At 41.8% G+C, this 21,767-nt stretch overlaps 2 protein-coding genes across 4 annotated transcripts in view; one reads left to right on the top strand and one right to left on the bottom strand.

Annotated features, from left to right (window-relative positions):
* Window positions 1-21,767, top strand: part of CRADD (CASP2 and RIPK1 domain containing adaptor with death domain) — a 176,622-nt gene that overhangs the window by 101,130 nt on the left and 53,725 nt on the right. The window lies entirely within an intron of this gene.
* Window positions 14,363-16,190, bottom strand: LOC113922879 (clusterin-associated protein 1-like). Its single transcript, XM_035721873.1, is given in 4 exon segments — window positions 14,363-14,532; window positions 14,535-14,841; window positions 14,843-15,354; window positions 15,357-16,190. Coding segments are annotated over 4 exon segments (1,236 nt in total). The 5' UTR covers window positions 15,604-16,190.

Genomic DNA, 21,767 nt, shown 5'->3' with positions numbered 1-21,767 from the left:
AAAAAGTAAAACTCTGTAAATTGTAACTTAAAGCCACAAAATAAGGTTTGCTAATGCTTGTTCTTCAACAGCAGTATTTGATCAGCCTTTTACTAGAAGTGGAGGCCAGAGAAAATTGGCTGATTTCATTTTGCTTGTGTTCGTAAAATGCTTTAGGACTATCACAATAAAGAAATGCTCTAAAACAAACAAATAAAATCCTGAACTTCCCCGGAGCCATGATTTGCTTTACTTTCTTGCAAAATTATTTTGGCATTTGTAAAACCCAGGTGTGCCCATGGGCATGTGCAGCCATGTCATTGTCATCTGTCATGTGTGATGCTCTAGATGTACGAGATACCAGTCATCAGTCAGGGAATGCTAGCAAGCCACATCACTGAATTCCTGCTGCAGGGCATGCGTGAATCATACCCTCTGCTATACAAGATTTAGTGTGAGTTTCTAAAATACCTGCAGCGTGGCACTTCGTGGCTGATCCCACATGATTTATGCCCTAGAGATGTCTGACTGGAATCTTAGGAAATTATATTAATGGGTTTGACATTGTTGTTTCCTTCAAGAATCAAAGCCCTAAATATAGTCAAGCTGAATGACAAAATTTTACTCATACCCAGGGCATGCTGGTGAAGGCATCAAAAATGAATAAATAATATGTAATAAATATTGAGTTTTGCTGTATACTGAAAGCTGTACCAAGCCCTTTATTTATTTATTTATTTTTAAAGATTTTATTTATTTATTTGACAGAGAGAGACAAAGCAAGAGAAGGAACACAAGCAGGGGGAGTGGGAGAGGGAGAAGCAGGCTTCCCGCTGAGCAGGGAGCCCGACGTGGGACTCGATCCCAGGATGTTGGGATCATGACCCGAGCCAAAGGCGGACGCTTAATGACTGAGCCACCCAGGCGCCCCTGTACTAAGTCCTTTAAATACCAACTAATGTTTAACTCTCTCAGCGATCCTGTTTTATGGCTGAGGTGGCTGAAGCACAGAGAGGTTAAGTGACTTGCCCAAGGTTGCACATTTAGTAAGTGGCAGAGCTGGGTTCTAAACTCAGGCATTGGGAGTCCTAAGCCTTTGCTGTCTCACCACTGTGCACTCTCAGAGCCCCAGCAGAAAGTAATCCCATGCGGTAATCTGTACTGCCGTGACTTGTGCCTTTGCAGACATTAGGGCACAGTAAAAACCTGGGTTGTGTGCCAGAGCTTCATCTCTCAGTTTGACAGATATCTGAAGCTAAGCAGAAAGAGACGAAGAGATTGATCAAGCACCTGTGGCAAATCTTTGGTATTTGATATTCGATCTACAGAGTTGATATTAGAACACACGGTTCCAGAGTGACTTATTGTCCAGTGGGAAAGCCAGTTGGTCTGGTGACCTTGCAAGACAGTTAAAGGACATAAGAATGGATATTCATTCAAGATTATCAGAAAGAAATTAGGTCAGAAATGAAATGAAAACAAATGGCAAAGAAATATCATTTTCGTATAAATAAAAAGATTTCTGTTGCTTAGTAAACGGAATGCCTTTTCTTTCCTGATTTGTTGGAGAAGCATGGAACCTGCTTACTTTGAAATCCTAAAATCTCTTTAGGCCCAACTCATTATTAATGTAGTGTACTTTCCTCAAAAAAGTGATATTTTCACAAATGCTGTTTCTGGCTCTAGTCACATATAGAAACACTGAATGAGTCCGACATGGTGTTTTGCTTTAAAAAAAAAATAGGAACTGTATTTGATAATGCATATGCTACAAACACCTCTAAAAATAATTTGCAGTTGGCAAGCTGTTTCTTTAGTATTTTTTCCTGGCCCAGGAGAGGAAGCTTTAAAATTTAAATTTGATCAACTTAGTACCTTTGAGAGTAAGGACAAGAGACTTTGCCAGCTTATATGATTGGAATATGCTTTAGTATTTATATAATAATTGCAAATGACCCAATCTGATTCTCTCTGGCTCATCAAAGGAAAAATTAAAAACTTAAAATTGTGTCTCCTCCAGAGGGTAGTGGGCTTGAGTCACCCATTGGTGTATCATCTTCCTCATATTCCCAGTCCTTGATCTGTGAGTTAGAAGGCAAGGTGCTTCTTTGGAGCTTCCTTCATACCTTCTTTTACCCTTCAGTATTCAACCACAAATGCTGTTGGCAGCTCCTGGCAGAACAGGAAAGGAGGCCAAGGAGTGGATCTATAAAAGCAGAGTGATTTGTTCATAGGAGCCCTTTGGTGAATGGAAGAAAATAGATTTGAAGTCTTGGCAGTACCAGCAGTATTTATTAAAAATGCAAGTTCATGATAATAATATCAAACAAATATGGAGGAATAATCACAGGTCATTAACTCAGACATATGTTTGGCTGCCAGAGAGAAGCTGGATAGCAGAGCAGACAAGATTAAGAACATTCAAGATCTATGGGGTGACTGGGTGGCTCAGTTGTTAGGCGTCTGCCCTGGCTCAGGTCATGATCCCAGAGTCCTGGTATCGAGCCCAGTGTCAGGCTCCCTGCTCAGCGGGAAGCCTGCTTCTCCCTCTCCCACTCCCCCTGCTTGTGTTTGCTCTCTCACTGTCTCTCTCTGTCAAATAAATAAAAATCTTAAAAAAAAAGAGATAGAACATTCAAGATCTAGTCACAAGCTATAGGCTTGTGACCATGAACCCGTCACTTAACTCTTTGGCCTTAAGATTCTGTATAAAAGGCTTGTACTTGATCTCAGTGATTATGTCCTACTTCATCAAAATAGCATGATTCTAAGTTCCTATGGGATATCCAGATAAGATGGGAGAGGTGGAACATTAGTTTTGGGTTTTGCCTTAAAAGGAAGTGTTGGGGAGGCAACAGGGAATAGCAGGGGTCACAGACTCAAATGTCTGTGTAGGCAAATGAGTGAAGTGAATTTGATATAGGGGAAAGTACCTATCCATATTTTTAGGTAAAACCCCATTTTTAAACATTGACAAGTCTTTTTTTTTAAGACTTTATTTATTTGACAGACACAAAGCGAGAGAAGGAACACAAGCAGGGGGAGTGGGAGAGGGAGGAGCAGGCTTCCTGCTGAGCAGGGAGCCCAATGCAGGATCCCAGGACCATGACTCGAGCCAAAGGCAGATGCTTAACGACTGAGCCACCCAGGAGCCCCAGACAAGTCTTTTTTTTTTTTTTTTTTTTCAATACCCAGAAGTTGAATTGCTGGATCATGTGGTGCTATTTTATGTATGTATGTATGTATTTAGTAAGTTTTCTAGTTTTTATTTAAATTCCACCTAGTTAACATATGGTGTAATATTAGTTTCAGGTGTACAATTTAGTGATTCAACACTAACATTCAGCACCTGGTGCTCCATCACAAGTGTCGTCCTTAATCCCCATTACCTATTTCACCCATCCCCACACCCAAACATCGACAAGTCTTTCCGTTTTTATCAAATCACTGTTGTTGGTGACACATGGCTGGCCAATGGGCCTTCTGCTTTAGACTTCTGGGATAGACTCCATATTTAAGAGGTAAAGGGCAAGGTTTTGGACTCTGACAAACCTGAGTTTGAACCTTGGCTCTGCCCTCTAATAAATATGTTGGCTTGTACATCTGTATTTAACTTTTTAAAGCTTTAAGTTTCTTTATCTGTAGAAATGAGAATGGCAGTATCTTTATTGTTGGATTTCCTAAAGATTACATGTAGCACGGTACTTAACACATAGTAGGCACATTCTAAATGTTAATTCCATTACCATTGTCATGATGGTAGATCTTCTATAATTTTTTTCACTTTTACCTTGATGGCCAGTTGCTCAACATTAAGCAAAGAATGAAGAATGATAGATGCCAGTGCTTTTTCATAAATTCTGAAATTGAAATCTCTTCAACTTACATTTCAGTTGTTTAAAAATACGGATTTCATCTTTAAAAGACCCCATTGGAAGGCTACATTTTCTGTTTGCCAGGGGATGTAGGAGGCAGTAAAATCAAATAGATGGTCGGTTACACTCAAAAACCACTTTTGACAGTGAGGAAACACAACACTGCATTTCCTCCTTAGGAAAAGTCTAGTGGCTGGAGGTTCTGCTGTGACTGATGGTAATTTCATAGTTTGATTATTTCCAGGGGAAATCTATTTTGAAAATAATTTGCTACATGCCCTACTATGTTCAGGGCACTATTCCAAGGGAATAATGTAAAGATGACTAAGACCTAATGAAATTGTCATGTACAAGACTGTCTTGGCTCTTTAGATTACAGCGTGTACAGAACTGTTATGAGTTCACCTTGAGAGGCTACACAGACCTTCCAGTGATGTGCTCTTGTTCAAGTTATCTTTGAAGTCTCTTTTTGGAATTTGCCTTTAGAGCCCTTGGCACATTTTGCTGAAGACTTTTATATTGATGGTATTCATTCTCAGAAGGTGATTTTGATTTGGGAGACTTGCCAAGAACTCTTCATGACAAAGTCTGCCACATGGGTGGTATTCAAACTGGCTAGAGTAATTTTTGGTTAGAAATGGGTCAAGAACGGGGCACCTGGGTGGCTCAGTTTGTTAAGCGTCTGCCTTTGGCTCTGGTCATGATCCTGGAGTCCCAGGACTGAGCCCCGCATCAGCCTCCCTGCTCCGTGGGAAGCCTGCTTCTCCCTCTCCTTCTCCCGCTGCTTGTGCTCTCTCTCTGTGTCAAATAAATAAAATCTAAAAAAAAAAAAAAAAAAGAAATGGGTCAGGACCATAAAGTAATATGACAAGTATTCTTGTATGTCACATAAACTGATCATAGAGATAGATAAAGGCAGTTCGAAAAGAGGCATTCTGCAAGTTTTTTCCTCAAAACCAGTAGCCCTGGAATATATTTGTAGCTTCCCAACAGTGTTGCTTTGAAAGGAGTGGTGCTCATCTGTCCATGTGTTACAGTATGTCTGCGTAGAGAGCCTTGTACTTACCTCTTAGCATACTGAGTTTTGTTTTGTTTTTCCCTTTAAAATATTATAGCATTCTGTGAAGCCCCGGGATAGATTTCCTCCAAGAAAATGAAACAAATTAGATCCATTCTCGGAAGACCTTAATGGAAAGAAATACATGTTTATACCAAGTTCTTTAAAACTATCTGAACTGGGAAGGATTGCCTCATTGTTGACCATGGTTATTCTACCATGATTTAGAGACAAATAAGTTTCCTGTCAAAGCGTTTAACAGTAGAATTAAAGAATTCTGTGTTGTGACCTGTTGAGCTCATTCATTCATCCCACAGATATCTTTTGAGGCTGAATGTATGCCAGGCATTATCAGACCCTTACAATGATGATGGTGATGATAGATACGTTTCACCTCAAGGAAGGCTGATATGTAAGAAAACAAACTTCTTCAATACCTGATTTGAGTATAATTAATAGTAGTATCATCAATTGTCCTCCTTTTTCCTTAAAGGATAATTTGGAGTTTCATGAAGTGTTGAGCCTCTCTGGTACATTTGAAATGTTGTTCATCTTAGGACCATTAGAATATGTATATACTCTTGAGGCAGTTCATCTCTGCCATGGCACCTGGTCACCATGTATGTAGTCCCCCAGGTCCAAGGATCGATCTCAGAACACCTCTTAGCCAAATGTGTTACTGAGCCCTTGTTGGAATGATGTTCTTGGTTGTAGGGGGAGGCTCTGAGGTCCTGAGGTTGTTGTCATGTTCCATCATCTCTTGAGGATGCTATCTGGGGAAGGAGAAATAGCAGTGGTGCTGGCATCAGAAGACAACACTTTCCAGTCTCAGTTCTGCTGTCCTAAGTGGTCATTTGACCTACCTAAACCTCAATTTTCTAACCCTCCGGAGGAGGTCAGTAACCCTGTTTATTCCCAGCGTCGTGGAGCATTGCAGGAGACTGGGTATGTGACAGCATTGCAGGGATGTTAGTCCTTGTTGCTGTCATTGTCCTTCTGATAATGAAGCCTTGGCTGTACTGAGAAGCAGCTCTGTCCCTTGGAGTCCCTGGGGCTTTGTTTCACAGCTCTTAGCTCTTATTTCTTCTTCCTCCTGTGGGTTATTTGTATATCTTGTCTTCAGTAGCCAAGTTTTTCAAGGCCGGAGACTGTGGTGGTGGGTACCTCCCCCCACAGCCCTTCACCCCCAGTCTTTCTATTTTCCCACTTCCCATGTTGACTGACAGAATCTCCTTATTTCTCAGAGTGGCCAAAGTTTTTGTCTGAGAGTCTGAGTTCATGTTTTTCCCCATGCAGAGGTTAAGAAGTATCTAGTCCAGTCATTTTTTTTCAGAGTGTGGTTACTTCATCTCCAGAAAATTACCTGGGAAGCTGAAGCCTCCAGGGTGGTCACTCCATCTTTCTTGAGGGAGCTGTGCACGCCACCCTGATACAGCCACCTTTATGAGAATGTGAATGAACCAGAAGTCATGGTATTTGGCTTCCAGTAGTTTATAATTTTAGAGATAGAACATAAGGTGATAGGTTGGTTTAAAAGATCCAGGGAGTGACTGAGGAACACATGCAAAACAATAGTGTTAAATCCAAATTTTAGTTTTTGGTTAATAAAAGTCCTTTTAAAATTGTATAGGTTTAAAAATTGAAAGCAGATGAGTGGTTACTTGGGATGAGGGGTTTGGGCATGGTGGGAGGAAGCAATGACAAAAGGGCAGACAAAGGCAATGATGGATATATGTATTATCTGGGTTGTGGTGATTGTTTCACGGATGTATACATATATCAAATTGTATCAAATTCCATACTTAAAATATGTGTAGTTTATCTTAGGTCAAATATACATTAATAAAATTGTTAAAAATTGTGCAGCTTCATCATCTGGAGGGAGGGCAATTGTGGAAGAGATGTTGTAGAGGATAGCATTTTAGAAAGAAAAACCAAACAGTTCAAATTCTTTGTGTTTTTTTTCTTCTTTCATTAATTCTCTGTTTAGAGGCCTTTAATTGGATATCTCACATGTAAAAGTAGCCTGAACTCTTTGAAGTTCATTTGAATTCATGATCTAGGTAGCAGGTGTGGTTTTAGAAAATCCTGTGCATGTTGCTTTTGTAAATTGAATACCAGTCCCTGCCCCTCCCCCCAGAGACCTTGTCACCTAATGGAATTTTGCAGGGACTCCTAAACAATGTGGGCCCTGGCCTGACGTCCTGGAGTTAAGGATGTTGTCTGCTCTGTTACTTAAGGCCACAAAGTCCACTTGAAAAATTTCTTGTGGAGCCCAGCTGCAGGAAGAACTTTGCTTCTCTGGGTAGAAATAGTATATATTATCCTTTCTGATAACATAATGAATGCTGTCTCTTTCTTCTCTTTGGCCCCCAAGAAACTCAGAGGTAAACCTGAAGCTTAGCTGTTACAACCATGGTCTGCATAAGTGTTTATATTTTCATTGGTCTTGAATTTCTATTTTATTTATATTTTCCTGGCTTAGACTCTGTGGTTTTTGAATATTGATAATTTTGTGTTCTTAATGAAAGTCCCCTAAAATCCTTTCTGTGGTGAATCAGGAAATGAAATCTGTGGCTTAATCCACTAACTTTTCTTTGGGCAAGGGACGTTTGTGCTAGAAAGATCAAAGATTATGGTAAATTTGAAAAACCAACATGGTTCTTCAGGTTTAAGCATGCTCGGTAGGAATGGTCTCTCTAGGTCTCAAATTTGACTAGGTATGAATTCATTATGAATAATAATCATATTTGATACCTCCTCACCAAGAAAAAGAAATCAATTAACAGTGATTATTGTGATTAATTAACAGTGATTACCAAGAAGTAAAATGTTATACACACACGCTCTCTCTCTCTCTTTCTGGTTGTGTAAAATTAATCCCTCCCTCTCCCCTTTTCTTCCCTCCCTTCACTCAAACCTTGGGGTCTCTGCTACCCACAGGAGCTGTTGTAGAAAAAAGTTAGGCTAAAGTACATTTTTTTTTAAGATTTTATGATTTATTTATTTGAGAGAGACACAGAGCGAGAGAGAGAGAGAGAGAGAGAGAGAGAGAGAGCATGAGTGGGGTGAGGGGCAGAGAGAGAAGCAGACTCCCTGCTGAGCAGGGAGCCCGATGTGGGGCTTGATTCCAGGACTCTGAGCCTAAGGCAAACGCTTAAGGGACTGAGCCACCCCAGTGCCCCCTCGACGAAACAACATTGTTTCAAAATAGAACAAACTGAAAATAGTGCTGGTGAATTTTTTTTTTTTTAATCTCAGGGCCAGCTTCCAAAATAAGCTCTATGGTGTTCTAGATGGCTTGAATTTTTTTTCTTAGCTTTCTTACTTTGCCTAAATTTCCAGGAATTAGAACTTTTGATAAGAGCTTTCTTTTAAGAATAGAAATACTTCTGATACTCTTAAGAAGTTAATAGCTGTAGGGGTGCCTGGGTGGCTCAGTCATTAAGCGTCTGCCTTCGGCTCAGGTCATGGTCCCAGGATCCTGGGATCGAGCCCCGCATCGGGCTCCCTGCTCGGCGGGAAGCCTGCTTCTCCCTCTTGCACTCCTCCTGCTAGTGTTCCCTCTCTCGCTATGTCTCTCTCTGTCAAATAAATAAAATCTTTAAAAAAAAAAGTTAATAGCTATATATAAGTAATTGCATTTTTTTTAAAAGCATTTTTTTCCCCCTACTTACACATAGCTGAGGTTAGAAGGTCCTAGAGAAAGAACTCGGTTTTGAAGAATTGGCCTGGTGAGTATTATAGTAAAGGACTTACGACAAAATAAGTGTACTTGGGGGCTTGGAGAGCATGTAGTTGGGAAGTAGGGGAGGCCTGCAGGGCTTCCTCCACCTGTTTTATAATGTGCTCTAAGGCTGGCCCAGATTTTTTGAAAGGACCCATATCTTTTCTCTGTGTTCTGCACCAAAGAGTTGCAAGATCTGGAATTCAGATGAGGACTCTTAGTGAATAATTTGGTTATATTGTGGGTACAATGGGTTTGGTAATAAATCTTGCCACCATTTATGCTATTATATTTATCGTTTGTATAGATTGCAAGTTATGGTTTACTGATTTTCAGTGTCCTCTCAGAACCCTGGTGTCATAAACTGTAATACTGGTAGCAATTATTGTAGCAGGTATAGTAGTAACATTTTCTGTGTTAAAATACAGACCTTGGTTTGTGCCAGGTACAGTTCCAGTTATGGATGTTCACTCATTTAAAGATACAGGTTGTCACTGTTATTACGAGTTGCACAGTTTGAGTACTATACTTGTTGTACTACTATTATCCCCATTTTACAGACGATGAAATTAAGGAACAGAAAAGTTATGGGACTGAACTTCCAGGTCACACAGCTACTTAGTAGCAAAGCCTTGATTTGAACCTAGAGTCTGGAGATCCAGTTTGTGATCTTAACTGCTATACTGTCTCAACAGGATTGAGGTTTCCTACAACTGAAATAAAATTATAAAGTCCCCCTCAATCCACAGAAGTTAACAGTATATAGAATTTTCTAGGTTTTAAGTTTTGTGTCTCAAATCTTTGTACCCAGTACCACAGATAACCAATGAAAGAACAAGTGGCAAGTTAATATCAACGATACAAATATGCATCACTATATCCTGAGGGTTTACCCAAACAACCCGCGATACACTGAATTGTTGCTGATGAAGCTAAGTAATTTACAGTCAAAAAAAAAAAACAAGAACGGAAGAATTGCAACCCATAAGCAACTTAAGACATGCGTGGGTGATTAGGGTGAAATTCCTTCAATTTATAGACATTCCAATCATACGTATATGTTCTGCAACAGTACTAGGCATTGTGTGGCTGTCAGACTTCTTAGCATAATTTTGAATGAGAGTCATCTGCAAACTCTAGGAATGTACTGATTTTGGTAATCCTAAATACTTAATATGTTATACTACTTATTCATGCACAAAACCAAAACCAAAACCAGAAAAAGCAAACAAAAGATCTTAGACTTCCTTTTCCGCCATGAGAACAGATGGGAGAGTTTAGATTTTGTCATCAGTTTGCTGCTCACCGGTAAGCCCCTCATGGCCCCACAGTTGGCTGTGGGTCACACTTTGAGAATTACTGCTTTAAAGAAAAAATAAAGTTCATCCCTTTTATTGAAGTCAGTCTGTTAAAGCGGGTGAGCTGGAATTTTCTCCATGAAAGCATTGTTTAATGGGGTTTTCTGTTTTTTCTTTTTCATAACAAACAGTTATTTCTCATTAAAACAAAAGCAACCTTTCCTTGAAATAATGTCTGGGATTTGCTTCAAAATAACCCTGTTGGTGGGGAGTTGGGAATGAGTGGGGGATAGGTGGAAGATGCGGGGTGAGGAGTTGAGAATTGTTTGACTCCAGGGATTCATTATGCTATTTCCTCTTCTTTTTGTATCTTTGAAAATGAAGTTAACCACAACAGCAACAACAAAAATCCTTCCTTGACCCCTAGCCTCCCTACTTCATTCTGCTGCTCTCCTTCATTACAGAGCTTCTCGGAAGAACTCTCTGCGTCCCCAGTTCTGTTCCTCACCTCCACTCTGTTCAGCCCACTTCATTAGGCTTTCATCCCCACCGGTCCACTGATAGTGCCTCTGTCAAGGGCACTGCTCACCCCCGTCTTGCCGCATGCAATGGTTTATGACAGTCAATTCTTTTTTCTCATGTTACTTTTAACAACATTTGATATAATCGGTCACTTTTTTTAATGGAATATGTTCTTTTCTTGGCTGATGTCAATGCGTATTTTCTTGTTTTTTTACACACCTCACTGATGTTCCTTCTCCTCCTGACCTCTGGCTATTAGAAAGCCTCTAACGCCTGATCCTTGGACTTTTCTATACTCTTTTTCTGGGTAATCTCTGTGGGTCCTATTGCTTTATATGTCTTCTGTTTGCTAACTGACATTTTTAACCCTGACTTCCAGACTTGAATGTCTGAGAGGCAGCTCGAAGTTAACGCCCCCAAATCAGAACTCTTCATCTCACTCCTGCTTCCTCCACCAGGCCAGCCCCTCCTCGTTATCCGCCTCTCAGTAAGTAACTGCATTATATACACCCCACCGCTTGCGCCCCAAACCGAAGCATCAGACTCGGTTGCTCTTTTCCCCTCATCTCCCACAGCCAGTCTATCAGTATCCTCTACTGAAAGACCTCCCCAGTTATCCACATCCGTCTAGTTCTCTCATCTTTTCTGACACCACTCTAGTCCAAAGCTCTGACATCTCCCACTGGACTCCCATGTTGCCCTGCCTGACCTGTCTTTCTGCTTCCGTACTCACCCCTGCAGTCTGCCAAATGCAGCCAGAGCAGTCTTTTAAAACATAAATGTCACTCCCCTACTTAAAATCCTCCATTGGCTTCCCATTGCACTTAGAAGAAAATACATAGTCCTTCATGATGTAGCTCCTGCTGGATCTGTCCCTTATCTCCTACCCCTTTCCCATGGCTCACTAATGCAGTCACACTGGTCCCCATTTTGTTCTTCAGATATACCAAGTGGGTGTCGAACCTCAAGGTCTTCGCAGTTCTCTTCTCTCTTGCTGGTACACAAATCACTTTATAAGGCTGGTGTCCTCTCATTACTTCAGGTCAGCTCAGTAAGAGCTGAGAGAGCTTTTCCCTAACTCCCCTAGCCAAAGTGCCCACATAAGCCTGGGTTATACTCCTGCCCACAGTCTGTTTTCTTTGAATTTATAGAAAAGCATGCATGTGCTTGTGCATTTGTTTATTTTTTTTGCCCATAGTCTGTAAACTCCAGAAGAGCAGATTCCTTGTCTGTGTTGTGTGCTGTCTCCCCAGTAGCTAGAACAGTACCTGGAACAAAGAGGAGGCTAATACTGAGTGAAGGAACACACGGATGACTTTTGTTTCTGATGCAGGATCGAAGAACTTTGCTCCCAAGGACTAATCTGTACAGTCTCACTCCATACTTCTTTGCCCATCCTCTGTCCCCTGCTCATTTGAACTCTGTGCCTGTGTACTATGTAAAAGCCTGTTCAACATTTTTAAACAGGTTAAAGACATATTGTACTTTGGGTTCTTTGTCATTTCCAGTAGTCAGATTCTGTCAGGGGCCCCATCCACAGGGGTCCAATTTCCCAATTTCTCAGAAAGACAGTAATATTTCATAGTTACCTGCATGTCCTCTTTTCCAGTAGTATTTGAACTTCACACCCTTCATCTGCAGAGCTGGAACTCTTTCTGGTCTGAGCAAAGAGCAACTGAGACCCACCGGCTCCATTCACTCTTGATCTAAGACACTCTTGTTTCTTCTTATCTTTCTTTGCGTGTCTTTACTTGTCAACTTTCTCCTTCCTTTCCATTCCCTCTATTTTTCTTTTCATGTAGCAAACAACTCATAAATTTCTAGTTTAGTGAATCAACTGCTAGAAAGGCCCTTTCCCAGTTGTGTTTATGTAACTAAAAACTATGCTTAAATCTTAATTTTAATGTGATAATTGAACAGCCTTCCAGAAAATAGCTAGGGCAAATGCATTGTTATCAACTTGACTGTTAGACTGGGATAGGCCAGGGCGTCAAAAGTGAAATCCTTTGTCATGTCTCGGAGTAGGTTAGTACTTTGAGAATCTTCTAGAAGGGGGTAAGTTGGAATCACCAAATTTTATCTATTTATCTAATGGGCGTAATAATAGCTATGTGTGTCTCTACTTGATAAAAAGCTTGGGTAAGCTTGTTTTCAAGGACTTTTGGGTTCTTTCTCAGAGAATTATCTTTTTTCTTTAAATTTTTTATTGTTATATTAATCACCATACATTACATCATTAGTTTGTGATGTAGTGTTCCATGATTCATTGTTTGTGCATAACACCCAGTGCTCCATGCAGAACGTGCCCTCCTTAATACCCATCACCAAGCTAACCCATCCCCCCACACCCCTCCCCTCTAGAACCCTCAGTTTGTTTTTCAGAGTCCATCATCTCTCATGGTTCATCTCCCTCTCCGATTTAGCCCCCTTCATCTCAGAGAATTATATCTTAAGGAAAAGTTGAGAGAAAACTAGGCTATAGGGATTTTCTTGTCTGCCATAGCTAATAGTTTTGTTACTCGTATTCTTTTGCATGTAGATAGAAGTCTGTTCTTTTTGTCAAAGTCATTCTTTATGAACTACCATATAAGTCATCTGAATAATACTTACTATACTTCCTAAGTATTAAGTATTTACTTGTAGATCAGTGAAAGGATTTCTGGGGCTTGACCTTTTCTTGTCAAGGGTATAATTTTTCTAAGGAGTTTTTTTACTTGCAGCCCCTGCTTCCCGAGGTCTTAGGGTTAATGGGTCTCTTTGATGTTAATAATTTTCATTTTGCTGGTTCTTACTCCTTCTGCTCTAATAGAGCTCTGGTCCTTTGCAAGTCTCTTTCGCCTTTGGCATGTCTCACATGCTCACAAGCAGCTTAGGCCCGAGGTCACGTGACATGCCCTGGTACCACTTCTGCCATTTGCACTGGCCACTGCTGGATCTGCTTGGTACTCTTGCTGCTTCTGCTGGGATCAGCCCTCTTCTTACATATAAATGTTAGGTGCTGGGGAAAATGGAAATGCTATTATCTGAATAGCTGGCATCAGAATTTGCTTTATGAGGAAATAATCTTGGGGAAAACACCTTGACAAATGCTTGAGGAAGAATATGAGGCCCCAAAGGCCTGGATGGTGGCAGAACTACTCTGCATGAAGTCAGGTCATTTACTGATTGTTCAGAGTAAGAGGTCTATGTGCTAGAACAAAAGAGAAGGGAGGGTGGAGGAGGGACAGGGTACCAGCTAGGTGCACAAGATTGGGGGGAGGAGCCTGATGGCACTGTTCCATGTGGTCCCCCGACTTCTGTGTGGTGTTGGCTGTGCTGGTACATGTGCAGCACGGAGTGGATTTCAGTAGGTGAACCTGGAGATGCAGACATTCACATCTCAGTCAGTGTAGGGCAGCGTGGACATCACATTCATGCAACTGGGAGCCCAGGAAGAAAGGGAGGCCCTGAGAACATAATCTCACCAAAATGTTGAGAAGGGCTTTTGGTTTCCAGAGGCGATAGAGTTGGTGGAGGGTTGAGCCAATTTTCCGTACAACTTGAAGGACAGTGAGAGCCCTAGCTTACACATGAGTTCCATCTGGAGGGTACCTGGAATAATTCTGTCAGAAGAATTTTCACACCACTGCCACGGGTCGCTCGGCTGCTAAAATTGTATTTTATGTGTGCTTGGTGTGTTTACATATCTGGAATTTTTTGCGCGGGGTGGTGGGGGGCTTGCTTCAGTTCTTATTGAAGCTCTGTGGAATAACACAGAGGAGGCTAAAGAACAACTAGGTGTTGCTTCATTAACAAGTCCAACTAGTTTAGTGAACAAAATAGGTTTCCTTACTAACCTTCCAACTTCCTGTTTACCTATATAGATCTGAGGGATTTAATCAGTCTGGTCCCTTGGGCAAGAGGGTCAGAAGTCATTGTCGCTCTCATCCAGGGGCTCAGGCTTCCGGACCCCTCGACTGGGCTTAGCTGGCGAGAGAGCAACACTCTCATCTTCCAAATCATAGTCTTCTTCATCACCCTCCGGGTCAGTCTCACTGTCCTCAGAGTCCTCGTCGTCGTCAGAGTCTCCGCCTTCATTGTGCCCACGATGCGTTTGCTGGGTTTTCCTTGCATGAGCACCTCCATGGCCGTCTGCGGCTTGGACAGCCGCCTCTCCTCCAATTCACTGTCAGATTCGTCATCTTCCTGCCTGTCAATATCTGAGTCATCATTACTTCCACTCCGGAGCAGGTGCTTCTCTTCCTCCTTCAGCTTGTTCTGCATCAGGTGCAGAGTGTTTTCAACTTCCTCAAATCTCTCTTGCTCCATCCTATGATGGTCCTCGAGCTGCTGTTCCAGATAAGCCAGATTTCGAAATTTCTCTAGATAAATGTCATACTGCTTTTTGCAACTCCTCCTCAATCTTCTCATATTCATCCATAAAGGCTGGCCTGACACTCTGCAGAGTCTGGAGCCGCTTCCGATTTCGTTCCAGTTCTAATTTCCTCTTCTCGATTTTGGCTTCTAAATTAGCTTCACCAGAGGCCACATTATTGAGCAGATCTTTAGTCTTCTGCACCTGCGCCAAAATATCTTCTATTGCAATTCTCATCACTTTTTCAGTCTCATTTATTTCCAGAGTTCTGGCAATTGCTTCTGTTCTCAGTTCCCTCAACTCTACCTCCTTGCCCAGCAGGTCATACAGAGATGCTCCTTTGGAGAGGATTTCAGAAGCAAGCTGCCTGGCTGCTTTCAAATCTGCAATCTTTGAGCCAAGATCAAACTTGAATTTGCTGATGTTCTCCTCTCCTATCTTACAGCCCTCCATCCCTTTGGTCTTCATGGCGTTATAAAGGACAGAGGTGATCTTCAAAAGCTCTTTCACTGCATACCCATCTGCCTGATAAAGCTTCTTATATTGAGTTTTATATGTGCCTTGGTGGCCAGGAACTGGGCAATTGCCTTAATGAAGAAAACTCGGTCTTGTTCAGTCTCAGCATCGGAAGGGATGTCGGTCTGAGGTTCATACCGTTTCACAAGCCAAAGCAGCACTTCAGACAGAAGTCCAAAATTTGGTGTGCGGAAGTTTTCCATAGAGATATGGCGAGGGTATCCCAAGGCTCTCATCATCTCTGTAAAATTGCGGAGGTCGCGGAAAGACATCATGCTCTTGGTCCCCTGCAGCCTGGCGTCTGGGCCACTCGCCCCTCAGCACTCATCTACATATCTGGAATTCTATTAAACATATTTTCATTGCACAGAGGATACTATAACGTATGACTCTGTACCCAGAACGACATTAAAAACCAAGACAAAAGCACACATGCAGCCAAACGTGTGTGGAACGTGTAGAATGTGTAGACAGGCGGCCAGGGTGGAGCTGTGTGGGGAAACATCCAGGAGGAGGCGGCTGCTGTTTTCAAGCAGCCTTCACAGTGGAGTGCACAGTTTCCGCACCTTGGGAATCGGCTGTTTTTGTTTTTCCAGTCCAGTCGCATCTCCCAGGCGTTGGGTAATTGATTAAGGGGAACCAGTAAAGTTTTGCTCAAGGCCAGAAACAGTCTCTTACCACATCTCTGAGGCCTCAGTTGGAGCATCGCCCCCTCACCGCCCTCTCCAAGCCTCCCCAAGTCTCCCCCTGCTCACTCTCTTGCTCTCTCCTCCTGGTCCTACAGCACTTTGTACACTCCTCAGTTTCTGCACTTGGCACATTATTTGTAACTGGTCATATGTATTTTTCTTTGTTCCCAAGGAGATGATACCTTTCTTGAAGGCAGGAAACTGTGTCTTGTCTGTGTTTGGTGGCTCCCCACCAATATTTGCTGAATGAATGTTGTTGGGGACATGAGTAAAGGTATATTAGAAGCAGAAGTGTTTTTATTTATTTACTTATTTATTGAGAGAGAGTGCGCATGCACACACACGAGTGGGATGGGGAAGGGGCAGAGAGAGCCCAATACAGGGCTGGATCCCACCATCTGGAGATCGTGACCGGAGCCAAAATCGAGAGTCAGATGCTTTACTGACTGAGCCATCCAGGTGCCCCTGATGTGTTTTTATTTTTTTGTGTTTTCCCAGGTATGGAGGGTAAGTGAAGAGGCAGAACGAGAAATAAGATCAGTGGTGCTAATAAAGAAACTGAGACACAGAGAAGTCAAGTGACTTGCTCAAAGTCACACAGCTAGTAGGTGGCAGTTGGAATCCAAACTCCGCCGTCTGGGCTTTTAACAGTTATTCTTTCTCTCTGAGGTTGGAAGACAGTGGGAGAGTTCAGATCCCAGACATGTGAAATCTGCCGGGTCACAGATTTACTGTACTATTGCTGTATTATTGTAATGACTATTACTGTAATAGTAATTTTACTATTACTGTAATATTGCTAAAGAGTTACACTGAACATGTGACCGATTCCGTCCGCAAGCCCATCCCCTACAGATGCAACCCTGCTGAACTCTCAGATAGCTGGGACACGCAAGTCGCAGGAAGGCAGGGCAAGGAATGCTGCGGAATTTCTCTCTGTGGTCCTGGGCAAACCTGTCCACATCAGCCACCAGCTCCCCCCGAGTCTGGTAACCTGGCCCTCTAGGCATGGGCCCATCCCTCCTATAGCCTGTAGAAGAGAAAGGAATTCCAGACACAGTGTTCTGAGCAAATAGGGTGAGGGACAGGGAGAGGGGGCATGTATTTCTACCTGTGTTCGGTACCCTTATCTTAGTATGAGGGACTTGAACTACATTATTCTTCGTCAGAGTGGGGTCTAAGGACCCAGGGGATCTAAAAGTCCTATGATAACTAGGTATTTTTATTTAAACATTAACCAAAAAATTAATATTGCCTTGCTTGGGATCATTTCTAATGGACCCCCTGCCTCTTGATTTCAGTTTCTCAAGTTGTGTTGATCACTGTGACTTTGATGGGAGCAAATATCAGTCACCTATATAGCATCAGCCTTCTTGAAATACGTGTTATAGCCCCAGCACACACAGCCATGTGAATATATGTGCAACCAAATGCTTCCTGAAATGTCATTTACCCTTTGTATCCAGGAAGTCCCCTGCTGTTCCTCTACCTCCCCAGCTGGTCATGATCACTTCAGTGAGAGGGGTCACAGCATTGAACAGTGATGAGCAGGTCAAGGCTGCTGTGTTCTTTTGCAGTGGAAATTTTTGACTGAAAGACATTTTACAGGATAAATCTTCAGTTTCTTCAGTTACTTAATCAATTGAGTCTTTCACTTGAGATCTGGGGAACAAAATAAAGGTATGAAATAATGACTGTTTTGTTCTGGGTTGCTGAGAAAAATACTCAGGTGGTTTAATCCGTGGCTCAGAATTACACACCAAGAAAAGGCCAAAGCAGAGTCTCTGTGTAGCGGGCCCATAAGCAGCTGTATCATAACAAACCCGTGCCGCAGGATTCTGCCGTGTTTATGATCCTGTCCTTGCATATACCAGCTTGTGACAATTCATCAGCAGAAAGCACAGTAACCAGGAGATGGTTCTTTTTTCATGAAACTTACAATCTTTGTTTTATTTATTTGGGGACACACTGTTAAAGTGCGTCTATCATTTAACTTGTACAATTTCACACATTCTAGATTTGGGTGATTTTATTCTGGTGGTGGTGGTTAGTATGTTTTTCCTTCCCCTGTATTTCTTGTAAGCTAAGTAGCTGGATTGAGAGACTTGATTAGATTTAGGGTAAATATTTCAGGCAAGAATACTTCATAGGTGATACTGTATGCTCTCAAAGGTAGCATGGCAAGAGGTGCTGAAAGCTTGGCAGTCCCATTTGTAATGTGTGGAAGCTACCTGTCCATCCTGTTTGCCCACCCAGTACTGTTTGTGAGCAAGAAAAGAAATATCTACTGTATTTGAATCAACTTAATAAATACAGTTGCTCTCTTAAAGCCATTCTGCACCCACCTTTTGGCACTAAGCATCTAAAACCATCCAAAGAACTGTAAGAACCTTGCCTCGCCAATAAGCTGTTAACAAGTCTTAACTGAGGAGATCTGTCTCCCCTGGCATTCTGAGAAACAGAAGTCTCAAATTACTTCCAGCTGAAATGGAAAATAAACAAAACAAAAGCTCATCTGTGGTTGGCATAATAATGCCCCCCCCCCCATGTACACATCTTAACTGCGCAAAGTTATGTACTTTATATGGCAAAAGGGACTTTGATTTAAGGGTACTGGTTTTGAGATGAAGGGATTATCCTGGATTATCTAGATGGACCCAATCTAATCACATGAAAAAGATGGCAAAGGGAGACAGAAGAGTGGGTTGAAAAGATGTGACTGGGAGGATTTGATCTACTGTTGCAGTCTTTGAAGGTGGAGGAAGGGGCCATGAGTCCAGGAATGTGGGCAGTCTCTAGAAGCTGGAAGAAGCAAGGGAATGGAATTTCTCCCAGAGATTCCAAAGAACACAGCCTAGCTGATGCCTTGGTTTTTAGCTCACTGAGACTTAATGTTGGTCTTCTGACCTACATAACTGTAAGATAATAAACCATAAGATAAATAAATGTTGTTCTAAATCATGAAGTTTGTGGCCATTTGCTATGGCAGCAATAGAATACTCATACCAAAAAACACTTAAGTTTTTATCTCTATCTATCTATCTGTCTATCTATCTATCTATCTGTCTATCTATCTATCTATCTCTGTACAATAGATACATTTAAAGGTCCTTAATGCCTAGTATTTATCTCTAGAAACTTGGGTGCTTAATGAATGCATTTGGACAAGAGTGATGTCAATGAGGATATTCCTCAGTAGCTGAAATATATTCAGGCTGGTGAAATAATGCCAGACATTCAAGGGAAAATGCAAACATTTAGTCAGTCTGATGTGTGAGTCCAAATATCTGGATGTTGGAATTGTATCGCCAGGTGTAGACCAGCTATAGCTGAGGGGAACTTTTTAGTTTTCATCTGGATATCTGGCAAGCACTGACACATCCAGACTGTGAGATCTGGCTGGAACTGATGTAGTTCCCGTGTGGCAGGAGAACAATGAATGTGGCCCTGGAGGTCTGCTAGACTTGTGGTGCTTTCATCAGGACAAGCCACTGAATGTTGTGGTCAGGCCCTTGGGCAAGCGACACCATTGAGATTTTCTTTCCTTCTAAATCACCACCCCTCCTCTACTGTTGAAATGTGGCTAGCTGCTTCATCTCTCAATTAGAGTGTCACCCTTCTAAGTCACACCAAGCAAAACAGGAGGACAATAAAACCTCATGGCTGGGCTGAGGGGAGCGGGAATGGGAGGAGAGGGAGGAAACACACAACTAGGAACCAAAAGCTGAACGAAAGAATCATAGGTTTGGATCTTGTTTTCTTTCGGCCATGGATTCAGTTTTGACCTTGCTTTAACCTCCTTTTTTTTTTTTTTTTTTTTAAAGATTTTATGTATTTTTGAGATAGAGAGCATGAGCCGGAGAGAGGGGCAGAGGGAGAGGGAGAAGCAGGCTCCGCACTGAGCAGGGAGCCCGATGCGGGGCTCGATCCCAGGGCCCCGGGATCATGACCTGAGCCGAAGGCAGACGCTTAACCGACTGAGCCACCCAGGCGCCCTGTGTTAACCTCCTTGATCCTTAACTTCCCAGAACTCTAAAAGGTGATTAATAATAGCAGCCACACAGAGGTGGGGAGAACTAATAAATGGTAGTTAAGGATGATGAGTAAGTCAAATATAACAGCTACTGCTTTTAAGATTTCTCAGAATATTTGCTTTTGTTTTAAGGACTGTGATGAGTTCAAGAAGTCATCTCTGAGTTGGGTACCAGTTATCTTTCTGTGCTAAAGATTCTTAAAGCTGCAGGAATTTCCTTGCCAGAGCTGTAAAGCAATTCTAAAGATCAAATCATGTCTTCTTGGTGCATAGGAATTTGAGGTTTGTCTCTCTTACCGTACATGGAATCCTGTGATACAGATATCAGCTTTATACTGAAGTCGATTGGGGCCCAAAAGATCTTTCTAAGTCATTTTTTTTTTCTTAAGAAATATGTGATGTAACTGAAGTAACAAGAAATGGGAAATTATTTTGAAGGGGTATATATAGTCTAATCATTTTATTTTTATTAAAATTTTTAATAAATTATTTTAATAAATTTATATTTATTAAAAAGATTTTACATGACTTTATAGTCAACTACCCCCCCCCCTTTTTTGAGCTAGTTCTCAGAGCCTGTTTGCGGAACACAATCTTCTCCTCCCCAATACATTGAGTCATTCAGCGTAAAGGAACAACACAGTATTGTGTGTGTGTGTGTGTGTGTAAGTAAAACAAAACTAACAGCTAACTAATGTAGGAAAACCCCCCACAAATTCCCTGAAAAAAAATATTAGCAAGACTGCTAGAAATCCACATTAATTTGTTACGTGAAATTAGGACATTGAAACCATATCCACTTGCTCGCTTCTTCTTGGCCACAGAACAGTGTGTAGCAAGTGCCTTCATGGTGATATGACTGCCAGAGGGAAAGAGGAGAACATGGGTAATATTAACGTTGCAAAATACTCAGTTCCTTCAGAAATTACCCAGAAATGCTTGGTTGGGCAAAGTACAGTAAGCCCCTGAAGGATGCTGTGGTTTCTCTGGCCTGATAAAGGAAAGAACACTGTGTGCGTGAGTTACTGTCTTCTTAGACATTGGCAGTGGCAGCGTGCTTTGTAGTGAGCTGATTAGGTATTTCAGCATATTTTCTTGCCTTGGGAAATTTTCCAGGTACACCTCTGTTTTCTTTCAGCTGCCAGAAATGTCAGTTACCATCAGACAGGTGTAGCTGGCCTTTTTAAAAAACAAAAGAGGTGGACTGACACACTGTGGTTCTTTGTCCTCTGGTGGTTTGAACACTAACAAAGTGTTAGTGTTGGATTGGCCGCTTCTGCTTCTCTTCTGCTCCCCCACTCCACCCCTTGCCCATTCTTGCTGGGAAATGCTGTGAATGCAAAGCAGAGTAGTTGCTTTATCCCAGGGTATGACATGTAATGTTTATAAAAGATCAAGGTCAGACTTTTGGATTGCTGACAGTTTCACCGTGCAGGCCAGATCATTTTATAAATAGTGGTTGCTGCCTGAAGATAGTCATCTGACACTCTCTCCTATCATAAATGATATGTAAAATAAGAAATATTTAGCTGAATGCTGGAAGTCAGAGAAGGATACTGTCTGTGTGTCGGAAACATGAAGGAGTTTCTAATAGATGTAGTACAGCTGGTTCCAGAGAATTCATTTCCAACTCAACTTCAGAAAACGGAAGTATTGCCTTGAGAGAAGTCAGTGGTCTCCTAACTTCTTTGCTGGATAACTCCTACAAGGATTTTTT

The sequence above is a fragment of the Zalophus californianus genome, chromosome 9 (genome assembly GCF_009762305.2).
Source record: "Zalophus californianus isolate mZalCal1 chromosome 9, mZalCal1.pri.v2, whole genome shotgun sequence".
Taxonomy (NCBI): Eukaryota; Metazoa; Chordata; class Mammalia; order Carnivora; family Otariidae; genus Zalophus; species Zalophus californianus.
The sequence above is the reverse complement of the archived record's forward strand: the minus strand, read 5'-3'. Positions and strand labels throughout refer to the sequence as shown.